This window comes from Aquila chrysaetos, chromosome Z, assembly GCF_900496995.4.
Source record: "Aquila chrysaetos chrysaetos chromosome Z, bAquChr1.4, whole genome shotgun sequence".
Classification (NCBI taxonomy): domain Eukaryota; kingdom Metazoa; phylum Chordata; class Aves; order Accipitriformes; family Accipitridae; genus Aquila; species Aquila chrysaetos.
In genome coordinates this window covers 75530869-75551051 of record NC_044030.1, presented here as the reverse complement: position 1 = coordinate 75551051, position 20183 = coordinate 75530869, and the positions used below count along the sequence as shown (strand labels likewise).

Genomic DNA, 20183 nt, shown 5'->3' with positions numbered 1-20183 from the left:
TAGAGAAGCTGCTAGAAGCTTCCCCTATGTCTGATAAAGCCAATGACAGCTGGCTCCCAGACAGACCTGCCGCTGGCCAAGGCCAAGCTCATCAGCAATAGTGGTAGCACCTCTGTGATATCATATCTAAGAAGGAAAAAAAGTTGCTGGGACAGACAGAAACAGCAGCCAGAGAGAGGAGTGAGAACATGTAAGAGAAACAACCCTACAGACACCGAGGTCAGTGAAGAAGAAGGAGAAGGAGGTGCTCCAGGCGCCGGAGCAGAGATTCCCCTGCAGCCCGTGGGGAAGACCATGGTGAGGCAGGCTGTCCCCCTGCAGCCCAGGGCAGTCCACGGTGGAGCAGATCTCCACCTGCAGCCTGTAGAGGACCCCACACCAGAGCAGGAGGATGTACCCTAAGGAGGCTGTGACCCTGTGGGAAGCCCACACTGGAGCAGGCTCCTGGCAGGACCTGGGACCCCGTGGAGAGAGAAGCCCACACTGGAGCAGGTTTTCTGGCAGGACTTGTGACCCCACGGGGGGACCCACGCTGGAGCAGTCTGTGCCTGAAGGACTGCACACCATGGAAGGGACCTACACTGGAACAGTTCATGAAGAACTGCAGCCCATGGGAAGGACCCACGCTGGAGCAGGGGAAGAGTGTGAGGAGTCCTGCCCCTGAAAAGGAAGGAGTGGCAGAGACAACATGTGAACTGATTGTAACCCCCATTCCCCATCCCCCTGCACTGCTGAGGGGGGCTAGGCAGAGAATCCTGGAGTGAAGCTGTGCCCAGGAAGAAGGGAGGGGTGGCGGGAATGTGTTTTAAGATTTGGTTTTATTTCTTATTACTCTACTCTGGTTTTATTGGCAATAAATTAATTTTCCCCAAGTCAAGTCTGTTTTGCCCATGACAGTAACTTGTTGAGTGATCTCCCCGTCCTTATCTTGACCCATCAGCCTTTCATTACATTTTCTCTCCCCTGTCCAGCTGAGGGGGGAGTGATAGAGCAGCTTTGGTGGGCACTTGGCCTCCAGCCAGGGTCAACCCACCACACCTTATATGTTTGGTACTAGAACTCCTGTGGCACCCAGGTATCTGGCAAGGGAACTATTTCTACCTCCACTGAAAATTTTTACTAGAACAGTTTTTTCAACTACATCGGTTCCAAGACCAAGTTTACTGCATACCACTCGAACATTTAAGCTAGCTGAGACAAGACAGTACTACTCTTTTCAGCAGTAGTTTCACAAAATCACTTGGAGGTAAACATCAGTTCATTGCTTACTGTGTTAATGTCTGTATCTTAGCTCCTGCAGTACAACAGTACTGCTGATATTCCTCCATATGGGCCATATGAGACTGCAGTCACTTCACATTCTATCAGTTTTCACTACTAAGTAATCTGAGTTGTAATCAAACTGTGCTTCACAGAAAAAAAAAATATAAATATCATCACATTCTGTTATTGTCCTGGTTTCGGCTGGAATAAAGTTAATTTTCTTACTAGTACTATAGTGCTGTGTTTTGGATTTAGGATGAGAATAATGTTGGTAACACACCGAAGTTTTAGTTGTGGCTAAGCACCGTTTACACCAAGTCAAGGACTTTTCAGCCTCTCATACTGCCCTGCCAGCAGAGGCTGGGAGTACACAAGAAGCTGGGAGAGGATTGGTTAGGCACCCATCAGTAGGTGGTGAGTAACTGTATTGTGCATCACTTGTTTTGTATATTCTCTCATTATTATTCCCCTCCCCCCCTTCCTTTTCTGTCCTATTAACACTAGTTTTACTTTTTTTTCCGATTGTCTCCCTAATCCCACTGGGGCAGGGGGAGTGATAGAGCCACTGCATGGTGCTTAGGTGCCAGCTGGGGTTAAACCACAACACTTATCCAAACAGGCCTCCTCCTTTTAACGTATCATTTAAAAATCATACAACAGAAGTAATTTTTTTTGGAACCCACCTGGTAATTCTGCGTAGTGACAGGAGGTGGTGGTGGTGGTGCTTCTTGTTGCCTCTGCGTATAACCATAATCTGTAGCTGTGTGCGCTGTAGGATAGCCTCCATATGCAGCAGCTGTTGCAGCAGCTGCAACAGCTACTGGAGCAGGCCTGGCTACTGCAACTGTAGCTGCTGCTGGAGCATAGGCTGCAGTAACTGTGTGCGCAGCAACTGGTGCTTGGTGGACAGTGTAGCTAGCAACTGTAGTTGGATGGGAATAGGCTACACCCGAAGCTGGCTGCTGGCTATATTTAAAAAAGACAGTAAGTAAATAATTAGGTTAATCCAACATACTAAGTTAATGCCTACACATTTCAAAATCCCAGATTTGATTAACACTTGTCTGTTCTACAAACCGACCTGGAGCAGCTATCTATACATGTATACGCTTTAATGGCTTTTATTACCTCTCTTCCACACCCATTAAAAAGGCTGTATCATTTTGAAGTTTCTGTGGATGCACACATATCATGCAGGTGATGACCTTCTTAGCAAGTGGGGCATTTGTGTTGTTTTTTTTTTTTCAAGCAGAGGAGCACAAGTCTTTCATTCAAAATAATACAGAAGTTTTAAACTGTTATCTTTTCAAGACCAACAAGTTTTTAAATGCTTTAGCAGTTCTTCCATAAAACCGACATACTTGTCAAATTAAGAAAAATACTACTTTTCTGTGAGACCTCATTACCAACCTGCACTTGGATGAAGTTTTTCAATAAACCATATTAAAGCACTGACATTTTAAAGACTTCCTTGAAAATTAACTCAGAACTCTTACATTTAAGGCACAGACACTTTAAATACACACCTCTGATAAGGGACTTCTCCCACAAAATTTAGAATTATAAAAGCTGGCCCCACTCATTCATACAGAAGTCCACTGCCTCACAACATGAAGCATCAAAAGAACAGTCAAATCCAGCAAGAAAACTGCTACCAGAGCTCTGGCAATCTTCCAGGCACATGCCGAGACTAATCTGCCTCTCTAAAATTTGCAGGTAGGACATTAGTATGTGGCTATTTACTGAGAATGAGTAAATATTAACAGCGGAAATAAAAAATGAAGGCTTCAAAGGTTTAATTATTTGAAAGAAAACTAGTATTACTGTCCTATATCGATGTATAATTGTGCATCATGATTAGAAGTTTAGAATAGTTACTTTGATTTTTCAACAAATAAAGTGAACCAGGCAAAATATCACTGTCTGGAATGATGATATGAAGCGGGCATTGAGTGATTATTCTGAATTTTTTAGTACACTTCCTGCACCGTTGTTCAATAACATTTAAGAATCTCTATAGGGTTTCACATCTCCATAGCACTATGAAAAGATCATTCAAAACGAACTCCATGCCTATCAAGGAGGTAGTATTCCCTATTTTTCAGAAGAAAATATAAAAATGAAATCTCACTTGAAGCAAACGTACTCAGTGGTACACTGGAAGTGCAGTATGGTTATGCTCAAAACCGAAAGGAACAAGTTACAGTATTTTTTCCTGAAGTCTGCAATACTGTCTCCAACATACCTACCAGAAACAAAGCACCTTTTAACTACATATACTATTATTTTTGCAAAAGACATTTCCATAACTCCCTTGAGTTTAGTAATTTGTATTTATTTATTTATTTATGGGAAAAACCTGATTTTGTCATTTTAATTACAGCAGAAGCCATTAACTTCAATATATTAAAAACACTCCAAAATATTCTTACTGCAGAAACAGAGAAAATTTTATTACTATTGGACTTCCATGCCTGGACTCCACCTTCTTCCCATCATAGGCCGCTGACTGCTTAAAAGACCACTTGCATTCCATTCAAGTTTAATTCAGTTGTGAGTTGTACTCACAACTGTGTTTCATTTTATTTTCAATTTCTTAGCATTAACAGTGGAAGGAAAAGACCTAAAACACTTTGGTGTACCTCCCACCACTGCTTGAAACAAATCCTCCTACTTGACGTATATAGGAAGATTCTCTGTTTTGTCAGTTTAAGGCGAGAAATCAGACTCCACCAGAAAATTCAGGAAGACTATTTTATGATGGTAAAAACGAATGACAGTCTACAACGTTAGGCTGCATTAGCTACATAACTAACAGTACAGAAGTATAAAATACTCACAAATTCTGAGGTAATAATCATTATCATATGGGTCTATTAAAAACACATTAAATTGAGAAAACAGACAGCAGACTGTTTAACTCAGACTGCAGTTGAACACATCAACAGTCCACTACTGCCAACAAGGAAAGTCTTGCTGCATCCTATCCCCACCCTCCTCCTTCCCTCCTCCCATATACCAAACCTGGTTATGCCATCCTACTCCTCCCCATGCTAGTTCTGTAACTTGTCAAGCCATTCAGTGCACCGATGTAATTCATTAATCTAGCAGAAACCAAGGAGAATTTCTTTTGCTGGGCTTGTGTTCTAACATGGTTGAAATGTTAGAAACATTGGAGCTTACAAAACAAGTCTGCTGAGTGCCAGAACCCATGTAAGTTATACATAGGCAAACATGGAAAAAAAAAAAATGGAAGGAGGAGAAAGAACAGGGACCTGTCCAGGAAGCACTAACTTGGCTCTTCCAAGTGTCATGAAACCGTGCTTAAGTTACTATTACAAAATATGATACAGTGTTCACGTAACAGTACCAGTCAGTTTATCAAAGAAAATGCTTTTGTTCTCAGAATATATACGATTAAAGCTACCTGATAGTTTTCAGTATTTAACACTATGAAGACATTAGGATCATTATCAGCAGGACTATTAACAAGATTCTGGTACAGGCAGCTTCATTTGTTTTGTGCTATTTTTGTATCGAAATTCCTTATCATGGTATAGAATTAACAGCCTCAATCATTTGATTTCTAAGGCTAATACAGTTCTATGACCATGTTTACTTTAGCAAACTTGTTCCCCTTGCTTCTGCAACATCACGCAGAGCTAGTGATCGAGTTTGCAAGAATGCAAGAAAAATATCCTAGAATTGACTGCTTCTTCCTTTTTAAAAGTTATGTTACATTATGTTACAGAAATTCACAGTGACATATTTTCTAAATTTATGACATTCCTTTTTGTCCCTGTGGTCTTACTGAAAACCTTTTAACATTAAGATGACCAGGCATTTTCATGGAATTAGTTTACATAAGAAGATTTTTGTGCCAATTTCTTCATTTAACTTACAAGAGTTTTTATCCTTGTTTGTTGGCTAGTGCCTGATCACATTTGCTGAGATGAACTTACCTCCTCCTAGATTACTTTGCCAGACTCCCTATTCCACTCATCTTTCTTGCAGTTCATCTGTGCACCTATCCTAGCATTATCTCTTCTTCTTTCTTGACTACAGGTGGCAAGAACCGTATGCATCATTTCAGATGAAGTTTCAGCTGTGCTACCTGCTCTGCTCCAGATAGTGCTTTCTTTCCAAATAGTCTAGCTTCCTCAGAGCAGCTTCTTGTAAAGTTACCTGTGTATTGACAATATTTTCCTTGCATCAAATATCATGACATGCCATACTAATATAAATACTAAGTAAGGCTCAGAACCAATCCCTAAGGAACTCCACTGCAATTATTCCTATTTGATAATCACTCTTCTAGTTCTACTAACCACCTCTAGCAGCTCCTTCTCTACCATTCTTTTACTAATGTCTACCTTAAGTAGCAATTTTCCATACCGCACCACATCAAGTATTTCAACCTAGTCCCAATAAACACGACTTGAAAAGATTTATGCATGTGAACAAGTTATTAGAGAAACAATGGAATACAGTATGTCAGCTGAGCTATGGCAACAAACCACATGTGTGTTCTTCACCACAACAAAGAAAGTAATTCAGTTTAGCTTAATCCCCCAACACAGTGGGAAAAAGTTGAACCAAATTACTCTTTATGTTCTATGGACTAAGGACATGCAAACAAGTACCGCAGCACAGCAGACAGAGACACTTAACTCATTGACCTGGTTAACTTTGCCATTTTTCTTTGTAGATCAATTCTTCCCTTCCCCCAAATAAATTCCAATATCCTTATTAGCATCTTTTGAGTTCAAGGAAATCCAGCTCTCTTCATATGAAAAGATAATCAGTCCAATTGGCTTTATTAACTAGGTGGAGCTTAAAAATCACAAAATAATTTAGGTTGAAACAAGGATTTGGAGGTCAGCACAGCTAATTTCCAAGTTACATTAGGCTTCTCAGGGCTTTGTCCAGCCAGGTTCTGATCATCTCCGAGAATGGAGGCTGCAAGACTGCTCTAGACAACCTGTTCCAGTGTTTGAGCATCCTCACTGCCAAGAATTTTTTCCTTAGTTTATAAAAGCTTCAGTTTCAAAAGCAAATGAGCTCTAGACCAACATTTACAGAAGGCAAACCCAGTTTGTGACCATTCAATTCAACATAACTTCATACTACAATTCTCACAGTGTTTTAATTTACTACCAAAATAAACATCACTCTTTGATTTAAGAAGTTATGGGTGAAGGACTTGGCAGCTTCAAATTGTACGCTGTTGTATTGCTATTATATTACCTCTTCCACCAGAAATCTTCATTCAAAAGAATATATTTTATTCATACCATACCTATATCTTTAGCTGATCATAATAATAACAGTGCTTCCCCACCAAGGTGACTTTAATTTCTATTTTCTAGGAATAATACACATTCTTTGATGTTCATCTTCCAGGTCAGATTTCCATTTCACTGCGTTTTCACTATCCCAGCCACAGCCAGTTTACAGTCTACATGTTGCACTCAACTGTTCTGCTCCAGGTTCTGTAGCTGCATGTTTCAGTCAACTGCAGAAGGTCGTTTCCAGCACCTTACCCATATGTTTTGTCTCTCCCTACCTGCTTTACACTGCTACATGCATATCACTATTTCCCCATGCTCTTTGCTTCTTCCTCCCAAACAAGCTTGCTTCTATTCAAAAGTTTTACACCCCAGTGTATACCTAGCTTGCCCTCATCTTCCACAACCTAAGTAACCTCAAGACGAAGAGAATTAATTCTTTATTCAAAATTATTGTATTACAGTGCATGAGAAAAGTATTTTTTGTAAAACACCTTTGACTCAAATCTTTGAATAACACCTATTGTAATTTCTACTGACACTAATGATGGGAAACACTAATCTTTCTGATGCATTAGTATCAGAACAAGTGCCATATATTATGAAACACCACTATGACATTAAACCTCCTAGATAAGGCTGGCTGCAGTGAGCTGTGACTGTGTACCTTTCTCCACACTGATCTCCAATTCCATGTCAATCTGATTTTCTGGGGGGTTGTCCTGGTTTCAGCTGGGATAGAGTTAATTTTTTTCTAGTAGCTGGTATAGCATTATGTCTTGGATTCAGTATGAGAAGAATGTTGGTAACACTGATGTTTTCAGTTGTTGCTAAGTAGTTTTTATACTAAGTCAAGGATTTTTCAGCTTCTCATGCCCAGCCAGCAAGAAGGCTGGAGGGGCACAAGAAGTTGTGAGGGGACACAGCCAGGGCAGCTGACCCAAACTGGCCAACGTGGTATTCCATACCATGTGATGTCATGCCGAGTATATAAACTGGGCGGAGTTGGCCTGCGGGGATTGCTGCTCAGGAACGAACTGGGCATCGGTCAGTGAGTGGTGAGCAATTCCATTGTGCATCACTTGTTTTGTATATTCCGATCCTTTTATTATTATTGTCATATTATTATTGTTATTACTATCATTATTAGTTTCCTCCTTTCTGTTCTATTAAACTGTTCTTATCTCAACCCATGAGTTCTACCTTTTTCCTTCCGGTTCTCTCCCCCATCCCACTGGGTGGCAGGGAGCGAGTGAGGGGCTGCGTGGTGCTTCGTTGCTGGCTGGGGTTAAACCACGACAGGGGTGAGGGGCCACACTGGCTCACAGTCTTGCAGAATTCATCCCACAGCAAAGGCCACAGTAAAAATTGGCCTTGTCCACATTGCTGTCTGGTGTATGAAACTCCTTTCACTAAGTGAAAGTACATTTTCCCAAGGCTGGTGCCTGTTTTGTCCTGATACTTTGGAAGCTGGACATAAAACTAACACTGCAGCTGTTTCATGGTATCAACATTCGATATTGCTGTGTACACTCAGAGCTGTGATTCTGAAACAGTATAACATGTAAAACCCGTTTTCTCATTTGTGAAGTCTCCATTCCAACACTTTGAGGCATAAAGAATTATGAAGATCTCCCTGCCCAATTCTACACCACAAAATCAATTAAGCTATAGTATAGCTTTAAAAAAAAGTGTAATTTTACGTAGATACCTAGCCAGGAAAATTCCAGCCCGAACACTTACATTTGGCCAACTTGTATTAAAACACCAGCAACAAAAAGTCTACACCCTGAGAACAAGCTCTCAAAACAGAAGGTGTTAGCCATCACTACTCCATATTAGTTATTATAATAACTGGATTAATTTCATAATTCTGTTGGTAATTTTTATTCCCCTTGTCAAAAACCAGATTATTCAAGCAGCAATTAAAAACCTTTTCTGAAATGCACAGAGGTTTTCAACAAGGAAACTGTAGCAGCGCTTTTGATATAGAACAAGAAATACAGACTTCCAAAGTGAAATAAACCTGGCAGCACACTTAAAATTATTTAGTTAGAAGCTGGCTAGGAGGCAGAAATTGCTGATCAAGAGCAATTAATGAAGTATTGGTGTCCACTTAGCAAAACATTGTTCTCCAGTTCTAAAACCACACAGGTTTGTCTAACTTAAACAGCTATATAATGTAGGTTTGTAAATGAGCAACATTCTTTCACAAAAAATGCTTAGATGAGAACTTGTGTTGTACCTATTAGATCCAATATAGCAGAATCCTCACTTGCTAGCTACTTTTATATAGCAACACTGACAGAAGATCTGGATTTCCTCTGATATATCAGCCCGAGAATTACAGAGAATTAAGAGCAATTAAGAAACAAATACTGAATCTCTTCTGTAGGACACTTGACTCATGTCCTTTTTCATTTCCAGCTCTTGGCCTTTTCTAGTAAAAAAGTGTTGATGCTTTTTTTATAAAAAAGTAAATTGAAAGTAGAAAGCTTTATTATTTTTTGCATGTTAACAACACCAGGAAAATACAATGCTTTGATATAATGCTATCTATTTTGCCAGGTAATAATTTCAGATGACTTAAGATTGTAATATGTTATTTTCCACATTAAGATATTTGTGGAGAAAGTCACGTGTTAAGAAACTTAAAAAGGTATCTGTAGCAATTATTGTCAGAGGAATACATTTTCAGGAAAATGCAGTCTATTTCCATATAAGATATATAGCATGTAAAAGGTACATTTAGAGGAAGCACACAAAGGTTGCCTATAAGGCTTGCTTTTCTTCACACTGACTGATTTAATCTAAAAACAAAAATGAGTTGTAACGCATATGCATGTAAGCCCAAGACAAACAAAAATGCTGATCTCCAGTGCATCTCCGCACTACCAACCAACACACACACACACACACACACACACATTAACACTGCTGTTATTCCAGCTCTGTTTAGGGTGTTGAACACTGAAAACTCTCTTCCTAGAGGCAAAGAATACCTTAATTTTTTTTAGTTTTAGTTATTTGAAGAGTGCTATTTTGATATGGAGTTAAGATCTGGACTAAAACCAATTTTGTCTCTATCCAAACCACAAGCTTCCTCAGAAATTACAACTTCTAAAACATATTTCTTGCAGGTTTTTTTCATTTAAAGAAGTGATTTTCAGGCTAGCTTAGCACATTTAAGCTACTCTTAAGATGATTTTTAAAATACAAATATCTTGAACTAAAAAAACCCCACTAATTAAGACTTTTTTCTTGAATTCTAACTTTTAAGAACATTTGAACATTTTAGCATTACAGAAACCATATTTTTTGAGACCTAACTGCCAGATTTCTGAAACTTTCATAGATTATTCTATTAGAAGCAGAATACAAAAAAATACAGTTTTGCAGTTTTTCTTTCAGGGACATGAAGATTGAAACAAGTATGACCTAACTCCACAAAAACTTAAAGAAGCACTACAATCTGCTGCTTCTTCAGATCCTAACCTAGGAAGAGGCACTACTGAACAACTGGTCAGATGAAGTTTCAGGTGTGTTAATGGAACCTGGGCAAAGCAAAGTGAAAACAAAACAATAATAATTAAAAAAAAAAAAAAAAAAAAAAAAAATCCAGTGAGCTTTTTTCCTCCTAAACACACTTGACAATAAACAGCATAAAATGGTGAAATGAAATATCACACCACAGTAAGTTGGACTTTAGAAGTGACTTTACTTCTGTTTTTCTAGGGCCTGTCCACTCACTACAAGCATAAAATTTTGATGAAGACTGAATATATCTTTTTAGAACTTTAATTAAAATTATTATTTCATATTATTACAATTTTATGAACAGAACATAGTTTGTAACACAATTCAGTAAGAATCCAAAGAGAGGCCTGAAGGCATGCAAATGTGCAATCCCCTCTTGAATTCTGTTAAATTTCAGCAGCTCCTAGTATTCTATGGTTTAACTACACAAGGCCTAAAAAAGACAGTTCTTCATAGCAATTTTGAGTTTCCATTCCTCTTCCTTGTTTCTAAAAACATCCTTGCGTCATTCTATTACAAACAAAAAATCCTGATTGCTACTAGACAGCTAAACCATATAGTATCAATAACTCACTTCGAAGATGAATATCCTCAGGTTTTCAATACACACTTACTGCTCTATTACTCTTCGGATTTAGTCCACGACCTGATTTAAATCCAATCAAATTCTGCAATGTTTTCCTCACTGTACATCACAATATAACTGCAAGTGTAACAGTGATGCAATATATGCTCTGTATCTACCTCCCTTTACTCAGTTGCACGCAACAGACAGCTCATTGCCTATACCGCTCTCTTAATTATCAAAACACTGATTTTATTCAAGTCTAGTCAACAGCCATGTTCACAGTAATAACATGCAAGACAAAAAGAACTGACCTTGAGATGTTACATCTGCCTGAAGAAGTACCAACTACTAACATTTTCCCTGTCAAAGTCACAGAATCAAAGAATGGCTGAGGTTGGAAGGGACTTCTGGATGTCATCTGGGGGTCCAACACCACTCAAGCAGGGCTACCTACAGCCAGTCACCCAGGACAGTGTCCAGACAGCTTTTGACTATCTCCAAGGATGGAGACCCTACAACTTCCCTGGGCAACCTGTGCCAGTGCTTAGTCACCCTCACAGTAAAAAAAGTGTTTCCTGGTGTGCAGAGGGAACCTCTTGTGTTTCAGTTTGTGCCCCTTGCCTCTGGTCCTGTCACTGGGCATCACTGACCTCCGTCCTCTTGGCACCCTTCCTTCAGGTATTTATATACATTAAGAATATCTCCCATCAGCCTTCTCTCCTCTAGGCTAGACAAGTCCCAGCTCGCTCAGCCTTTCCTCATAGGAAAGATGCTGCAGTCCCTTCATCATCTTTGCGGGCCCTTTGTTGGACTCCCTCCAGTACATCCATGTCTCTCTTGTACTGGGAGGCCAGAACTGGACACAGTGTGTCCAGGTGTGGCCTCACCAGTGCTGAGTTAGACAGGAAGGATCACCTCCCTCGACCTGCTGGCAATACTTTGCCTAATGCAGCCCAGGATGCCAGTCACCTTTGCTGCAAGGGCACGTTGCTGGCTCATGTTCAACTTGGTGTCTGCCAGGACCCCCAGGTCCTTTTCTGCCAACTGGCTTTCCAGCTGGGTGACCCCAGCATATATTGGTACAAGGGGTTGGTCCTTCCTGGGTACAGAACTTTGCACTTCCCTTTGCCGAACTTCATGAGATTTCTGTCAGCCCATTTCTCCAGCCCGTTGAGGTCCCTCTGGATGACAGTGCAACCCTCTGGTGTATGAGCCACTCCTTCCAGTTTTGTGTCATGACCAAACTTGCTGAGGGTACACTCTGCCGCATCATCCAGATCATTAATGAAGAGGTTAAACAGAAAAAATGCTAGAATTGGCAAATTGTCTATAAAAGGAAAGATCCTTCACTAACATGGAAAACTGTATTCAATTTTTAAAACATTCTATACTTCCTGCCTTAAGCTACTACTTTGCTTTTCTAGTACCAATAATGCAACTATACTTTAACTTACCATTGTTGCATTTTAGTAGCAGACAAAATTTTACACTTATTTTAGCACCCCAGAGTTAAGCCTACAACTGAGGTTAGAACTACCAAGGATGTTAACACCACCATTAACAGAAAAGCTTCCCCAAGTGCTCAGTTCCTAAAGACATGAGCCTGCTGCAAATTTCAACTAGTTGGCAGACTTCCCTACTAAAAATGACAAAGGCTTCTCTGATTAGTGAGGCACCTTTCCTCCCCAATTACCACCACCTCCTCCATCTCCCCATCATTAGTCAACTGCAATACTGGCGTACAGCCCATGTTAACAAACCCAGAGCCCCTTATTGCCTTTCTAATGTTGGCATACCTCCTTTGAGAGTGGGACCTCACTGACTTGAAAATAAGTCTATCAAAATCTTTTTATAAACAGCAGTAGCCTACTGGAGGCTTCTTGTGTACATTAAGTAAGCTAGAACAGCATGTTTAGGATAGCACTTAAGACTAACATTGGTTGAACAGAAGAGAATCAGCACCACACAGCTCTATCATATTTGGTGAAGCCTCTTTTGCTAAAAATGCATATGCTTTAAGATGTGATGCAACTCAAGATAGCATGGTCATAAAATTCGCAGAAAGAAAGCATCTGGAGTTTTTACACTATGATATAGGTACCTTCATCCTATGACAGAACTATTACCTTCATTCCCCATGCATTTTAGAATGGGGTGCATGTAACACAATACTGTAAGATGAATAAATGTTTTTCTTAACATAAATTTAAGTCTAAGCAGTACATTTTCACTTCAGAAGAAGCCAAAGTCCTACTCAGTATTGTTCTTATCTTCCTGTTGTCCACCAGTACAAGTCTGAATTATCTTTAGGGATACCTTAAACTGGCGCTAGCAGACCTGTGTGAATTACAGGCCTAATGTCTCTGAAACACTGAATACTTTTGAAACCAGTGTCTAGTTGAAGAAGAGGTAACTGGAGCAGACACTGAAGACAAAGGTAAAGTTAATTAGAAGTACTAGCAAATGTGAATAAAACACTCCACCCCCAAACAGTTCTCAATAGCCAGCTTATCCATCCACAGCATTTCACCTTCCTTTGCTGTTCTGCACCAGCCTCGAATACCCTGTAACATAGTGCACTGCACTTGAATTTCAAACCAGCTATAATTGCAAGAGTTCACTTCCATATGGCTGCCTAGAAGATTGCATCTTAAACTAAACCCACAGGCACTGTGGTTTGCTCTGGACCTGAACTGCTAAAATTGCCTTTATCTGTGAAAGCTCGCCACACGGTAATATTCACGTTACTTGAAGGCAATCTGAAGTTAACAAATCACTCCTAACTACCCAAGAATCTCCCATCTGTGTCCTGTCTCATTAGAGCAGTGACACGATATGAGTATCACTAAGATGAAACTCAGACACTTAAAGATTCTTTATTTTCTTAACAGAAACCAAAATCTCAACACAAGATTAATTAAATAAGACTACCACATTTGCACACTTCTCTGTCCAGACATTTCTCAATGCCCCTATCTCTCTACCAGCATCCCCCCATTTCAGTCAGCCAACTTTAGAATAAAAGCATAACTATGACTCTCTCCAGCACTGAATCAAGAAAGCCAATATTTTTTACACATGGAAGACAAGCCAGTATTAGGTTGTTCATTTCAAACTGAATAGACACACAGTGGTTCAGGTGACCTACAGAGCACACACACACACACACACAAACACAAAGAGGACTAGTATCACCAAATTCTACATTTACTTCAGACTCCTAAATAGATGGATTAATACAGTTACTTAAATAAGTAACAGATGAAGTTTGCATTGCATGCAGGTTTATAACTTTAGGCGCTAATACAACCACTAGCAGAAGGCACAAATTGTAAAGGTATTGCAATATTCAGAAAAATTTCCCATACTGGTATGGGTGTAATCTAATGCTTCTCTCATTAAGTCATGATATTATTACTGGGTAGTGCACACAAAGAATTTTGAATGAGCAGGGCAGCAGGAAATTTTATGCAGTGACAACACTGAAAGGAACAAGAATGCTTCTAATCCATTATTTACAGGTTTAAAGGACACTTAGCTCTTGTGCTGCCTTTGATTAAATATGAAACAAGCTAAGATTTCAAGTGTGTTTTATGAAAAGTAGTATTTATGAACTAATAAAGACATCTATTCCCTTTCTTATCTAGTCAATTCAGAGAAACTATACTGCTTACACTGTTATAACAGTAAATATGTTATCAGCTCCTGCACACACTACTCACAAATTTCCCAAATCCAAGATCTAACACCTCAGCAGCTACCAATCTGGCCTATATAACTGCTTCAAATACCAGTATTTAAAGTTAAGACCATATTCCTTGGACAAATATTAATTCACCCTTCGTGTGAAGGATGAGAGAGTATTTAAATGATCCACCATGGCCACACATAAACTAGAATCACAGGAAGACACAGTGCCAATAATAGCTTCATCGACTTTTCAGTTGTTGATTCAAAGAAGCTATTTCTTTGAGCCCAATAGTTCTAATATGTTGTCCCTTCGTTACTACTAATACAAATGAGAATATTGTCATTTTGAGAAATGAATTCCAACAAGGTTTATACTGGTCTCCAACAAGTCCAGAATTAAATACGGAAAACCTTTATTACAAGCATCTTTTGCCATTTTGAGCAACTTTTTAAAAGTCCATGGATTAGTCCTGTGGCCAGAAGTTTATTTTTATTTTTAGATTTAGGAGGCTCACCTATGTATTAACTATGCAGATAAACACCCATTTGTTTATCTATTATCCTGGTTTCTAAGAACGCAGGAATTTTATTATTCTATAAACTGTTACTTCAAATACTAGTAACAATTGTAGAGGACTTGTTGCAGTATTAAATCTTTTCCTATCTTCCCCTGCCATCTCCATCTCTTTCTCAAATATACTGGAGTGGAATATACATTTTGTAGCACTCTGTAAACAAGCTACTAAGGACCTGCCAAGTCTGCTTCATGAAGGTAAGCTCCCTTTTAGACATTTTAAGTGGCTAGTGTGTTTTCTGCTCAAAATATTAAATTCATTCTTATGAAAGGACTGCTTTAACACTCATGGCTGTGTCTCTTCACTTTCAGATGTGGTAAATATACAAACCATTTATCGCATGTAGAGTCTTTTACTGACAGCAAATGAAATAGTATCTTGCACTTGTGATAGCAAAGGAAAAAGCTTCTTTTGATCAGTTTTCCATTTTCTCAAGAATACGTTTAGGATTAACTATGAAAACAAGTTTTGAACTTGAACATTATTCCAATTATATGTTTTTATATTGCAATTCAAAACAAAATTTCAAATGAGTTGTTCAGGTTCGTAAGTCTAAAGACCACCTCAGCTCCACAATAAAAGAAGGAGTAATAATTTAAAAAATTAATCTCTACTTCAAAACTGCAGACATAGTGACCTCTGTTTATTATTCACTTAATTTGTCTACTGACAAAAAAAAAAATCCTATTTAGAAACTCCTTCACACCCCACGACACCTCAAGTTTCAAATTTCACTGCAACTGTCAAGTAAAACATAACCATACTGTGAGCACCTAATCTTAAAAGAACTAGCAGATGAGCTAAGTTTAATCCTCTCCTTTAACTATTAAACATTGGAGCAAATGAAATTTAATGTACTTTATGTCCATTTCCAGGAAAAAATAGATGGAAAGAATAGATTGGGAGTCATTCCAAGACCTCCATAAAACTGTATATTCCTGAAACTATGTCAGGTATGCAATTTTTATTAGCTAGTTAACAGTAGCACACATCTGCATTTGTTTGTTAATAACGCCTCACATACTTGCTTTATTCTTCTGCTTTTCCCATTAACCAAGACTTAGGGATCAAGGAAGGTCTTTATTACAGATTTATGAAATGAGTAACATAGATTCAAATGTGGACTGGTTTCAGCTAGGACAGAGTTAATTTTTTTCCAGTAGCTGGTATAGTGTTATGTCTTGGATTCAGTATGAGAAGAAAGTTGATAACGCACTGATGTTTTCAGTTGTTGCTAAGTAGTGTTTATACTAAGTCAAGGATTTTTCAGCTTCTCATGCCCAGCCAGCAAGAAGGCTGGAGGGGCACAAGAAGTTGCGAGGGGACACAGCCAGGGCAGTTAACCCAAAGTAATATTCCATACTATATGACATTATACCCAGTATATAAACTGGGGGCAGTTGGCCTGGAGGGGGTGGGGGGGTGGATCACTGCTTGGGAACAAACTGGGCATCAGTCGGCGAGTGGTAAGCAATTGTATTGTGCATCACTTGTTTTGTATATTCCAATCCTTTTATTATTACTGTCATTTTATTATTATCATCATTATTATTTTCTTCCTTTCTGTCATCTTAAACTGCCTTTATCTCAGCCCACAAGTTCTACTTTTTTCGATTCTCTCCTCCATCCCTCTGGGTGCGGGGCAAGTGAGCAAGCAGCTGCATGGTGCTTAGTTGCCAGCTGGGGTTAAACCACGACACGGTGCCACTTCACTACAAGCCACAAATGTGAAGATGTTCCCAACTGTATCTGCTTTTGCCTAATTAAGTAATCTGATTTCTGAAAATGTGAGATAATAGATGCTGCCAATTACTTCTTAACACTCTGATACACAATTTGGACGCACAAAAACTACAAAGATACAAAGACTTACGGCAGTGTGTCTATACAAAATGTACAGTTACAGGTCCCCGAGCAACATGAGAAGACCTGCTCCCGGTCTTAGATATCAAAGCAGAAAATCTTTTTAAAAGGTGCCTGGCCTTGAACGTACCTGCTCTACTTTCTTAGAGACATTAATTATAACGTTGCTTCAATAGAATGAAATCCCCTGTATTTTCTGGTGCTTCAGCTCTTCCCTTACCCACCCAGTCTCCCAGAGGCTGGGTTCTAACCTATGTTAAAAAGGACTCTGTCCTCCCACACTGACATAAGTGGGGGCAAAAGACTTGAGGAGCAAACCCCATCTTCCCTGAAGCTGAAGAAGGAGAAGGGCCCGGGGGCAGCAGATGGTAACTTGCTGGTGGTGTTGACTGCAAGTGGCCATTTTAATTTAAGGGCCTTAGGACCTGATGCTGCCGCTGATTCTCCTCCTCCTGCATAGATCCCTGCTCCACGTCCCCACCCTCACACCGCTGGGGATACAGGGAGGCCCTTACCAGGAGGATAAGAAAATACACCCGCGGGCGGGGCAGACAAGCAGAAGGGTCCCAGGCACAGCCATCCCGGAGGAGCGGCGGCGCAGAAGATGCACCCGCACGGGGCGGGGGACGGGAGCAGTCCCGAGCTCTCACCCCGAGGGGGCGGGGAGGGCCCGCTCAGGGACTGGGGGCCGGAGGCGGAGAGGGGACAGGGGGCTGCGGGCCCGGGCAGAGGGAGGGGCGGGGCAGGGCAGGGAGGGGTCGCGGTGGTTACCTATACTGAGCAGCAGCCCCGCTATGGGTGAATCCAAAGTAGTTGCCGGTGGCCATTTTGGCATCTTCTCCCAGCCGGCTGGGCACTGCAGCGACGATAACCAAGAGGCGGTGGCGGCGGCGGCGGTCGGGGCCATGACAGGAGGCCCGGCAGGAGGAGGGGGGGGGGGAAGGAGGAGGCGGGGGGGGCGGGGAGGGGGGGGGGCGGGAGGAAGATTAGGGGACAGACAGACAAGGGACAGAAAGAGCGCGCGAGCGCTAGGTCAGACACGGCGCCTCAGGACCCCCCAGCCGCCCCGCTCACACCCTCCCTCCCCCCCCGCGCGGGCCGCATCCCCTCCCCCTCTGCGCGCACGGACACACATACACACCGAGCGCCGTTACTCACCATAGGTGAACGAAACTACCGGGCATATGGGAATCATGAGTCCGAGCTGGCAGCGACAGCGGCAGCTGAACTCTCAACTCTCAGCCCCCCCCTCCCGCCGCCTCACCGCCGCGCTCGCTCCCTTCCCCCCACCCACCTACGGCGACAACGGCGGAGGGCGGGCCGGCGCCGTGCGCACGCGCGGGATGTGCGAGGTGGCCGCTGGGAGTTGTAGTCCTGCCCGTGGCCGCGCCCCCTGCCCCCCGCCCGCAGAAGAGCGCGCCGGGTGCCGCGGGAGCCGCCACCGCCCTTGAGGCGCCGGTCCTCGCCTGCGCATGCGCGGGATGTGCAAAGGCTCTCGGGAGCTGTAGTTCCCCGCGCCGGAGGCCCAGGCGCTACGGTGAGCTGCTGTCAGGGGAGCGCCCGCCTGTCCCCCTCCTCCCTCCGTTATCCCCTGTTCCGCACCCCGGGCCGCACCGCACCGCCACCCGCGGACTCACAGTGCAAGGACAGGGTCGGTTTCTCATTTCTTGCCTGCAAAGGCACAACGCGCCGCAGCAGGTAGCTCCAGTAACAGGCGTCCGGGTGGAGAGGGTCCCCGCCACCGCCACGCACGCCTTACTGGTGCTTGTCCCCACGCGTGCACTGCACGGGTCCGTATTTACCGGCTTTCCCACGCAAGCACACGGTCAGCCAAAGCCTGGCATACACAGCAGGTACATAGTTAGCACTCTTCCGAGGCCGCAGAGCTAAACGGCAGCAGCTGCAGCTCCTGCAAGGTTCACAGCAAGCCCTCGGGCTCGTCTAAACATAAAACCAGTTTTAAATTCACTTGGGCCCCCGGCTGCACCACCACGACCGCACACATGAAGAGCAACGTCGCTGCCGTCCAACTACAGCCACATGCACATCGTCTGACCTGTCCCCGAGGCACCGCAGCTGACACGTCCACAAATTAATTCTGTGATAGTTCCCTTAGCGCACGCATGAGGTAAAGCCTCACAGAATCAGAGAGTCATTTAGGTTGGAAAAGACCTTCAAGATCATCGAGTCCAACCATCATCCATGCCCACTAAACCATGTTATGGAGTACCCCTTCTACGCGCTTTTTGAATACCTCCAGGGATGGTGACTCAACCGCTTCCCCGGGCAGCCTCGCCCATACAGGGCCCATTCATCTTAAGTTTCTAGGCACCAGCAGTCCATCAGATTGCTCCTAAAAACCGTTGGGAGGCAGACTGCAGCCCGTGCAGTAACCTCCCGTTCAAAGTGACTGAATTTACTTCTGTTCCCCATGACTCTGCTCCACCTTTTGGCAATCCTTCCCTCTGAGCCGCAGATGCTTGCCCAATCTCTGAACAAAGCAAAACTCAAATCCTTAAATACTTGCATCTCATTTGTGTACTTTGTCTGTGCTATGATGTGCATTTTTCATAAACTAATCAAGACTTACAAAACAATTCTGGATTAATTACAAAGCGATCATTCGAGAAGTATTTGTTTTCAGTCAGCCACGCCTACTCAGAACGGCCCTGCTTGTGATCTCCCACAGTCCTCAAAAAAGCAGGGGTTTCCCCTATCCCACAGTACCTGCGGTTGTCTTAGGCAGTAAGACTTCAACGAAGATATTATTGTTGATAAAACAAATGAGAGGAGGAAAGCAATTTCTCATCTAAAGCTTACATTATTGCAGCTACATATGAAGTATAGCTACTTAAGATGCCAAACATCCTTGCCAGTTCACTGAACATAATTCATTGGTCATTATTATTATTAGTTTTGCATAGGAACTAAATAGCACTGTACTCTTGTTCATTCTTATCCTAATCAAGCACAATACGAAAAGGAACCTGCATGGGAAAAAATTAATTTCAAACCTATGCAGTGCACTTCCACTCAAAGCTGCTTTTCTGTGAAGAAAGCAGCTATTGGGTGATGACTTTTAATTGCTATTGCTTATAAAAACAAAATCCCTAATCCTTAAGTTATATACAAGAGTACTTCAGGAGAGGGCTCTACACAATCTTCTATAGAAGAACTTAAAGGGCATGACCTCTGCCATGAGAACCTCAATGGACTCAGGATACACAAATGAGAGATATCTATACTCTCCTCTCCTTGTTTTTATTAAAAATTGTTCATAACTGGACTACTGCATCATGGTACTTGGACAGGAAGGAAATGGAAGTTTTCTTTGTTCCACTGTATTTCAAGTTTTTTCAGTTATAAACCTTCCAATATACTGATAAATATACAGTATTC

General features: G+C 41.8%; 1 protein-coding gene, 1 long non-coding RNA gene and 1 other non-coding gene across 5 annotated transcripts in view; 1 reads left to right on the top strand and 2 right to left on the bottom strand.

Annotated features, from left to right (window-relative positions):
* Positions 1-18106, bottom strand: part of ZFR (zinc finger RNA binding protein) — a 48481-nt gene extending 30375 nt beyond the window's left edge. For all 3 annotated transcript variants that reach the window (XR_003921935.1, XM_030004443.1, XM_030004444.1), the window contains exons 1-3: positions 17943-18106; positions 17556-17640; positions 1947-2229 (exon numbers count right to left, since the gene is read on the bottom strand). Coding sequence is in view for 2 of the 3 variants with exons in the window: in XM_030004443.1 (XP_029860303.1) it covers positions 1947-2229; positions 17556-17640; positions 17943-17979 (405 nt within the window). In the remaining variant the exon portion in view is untranslated. The remainder of the gene's footprint in view (positions 1-1946; positions 2230-17555; positions 17641-17942) is intronic.
* LOC121232674 lies at positions 1465-7552 on the top strand. Its single transcript, XR_005931568.1, has 2 exons — positions 1465-1629; positions 7450-7552. It is a non-coding gene; the product is annotated as an uncharacterized LOC121232674 (long non-coding RNA).
* LOC115337533 lies at positions 4808-4944 on the bottom strand. The gene has a single exon (XR_003922185.1). It is a non-coding gene; the product is annotated as a small nucleolar RNA SNORA66 (small nucleolar RNA).
* Positions 18107-20183: the final 2077 nt, after the last annotated feature.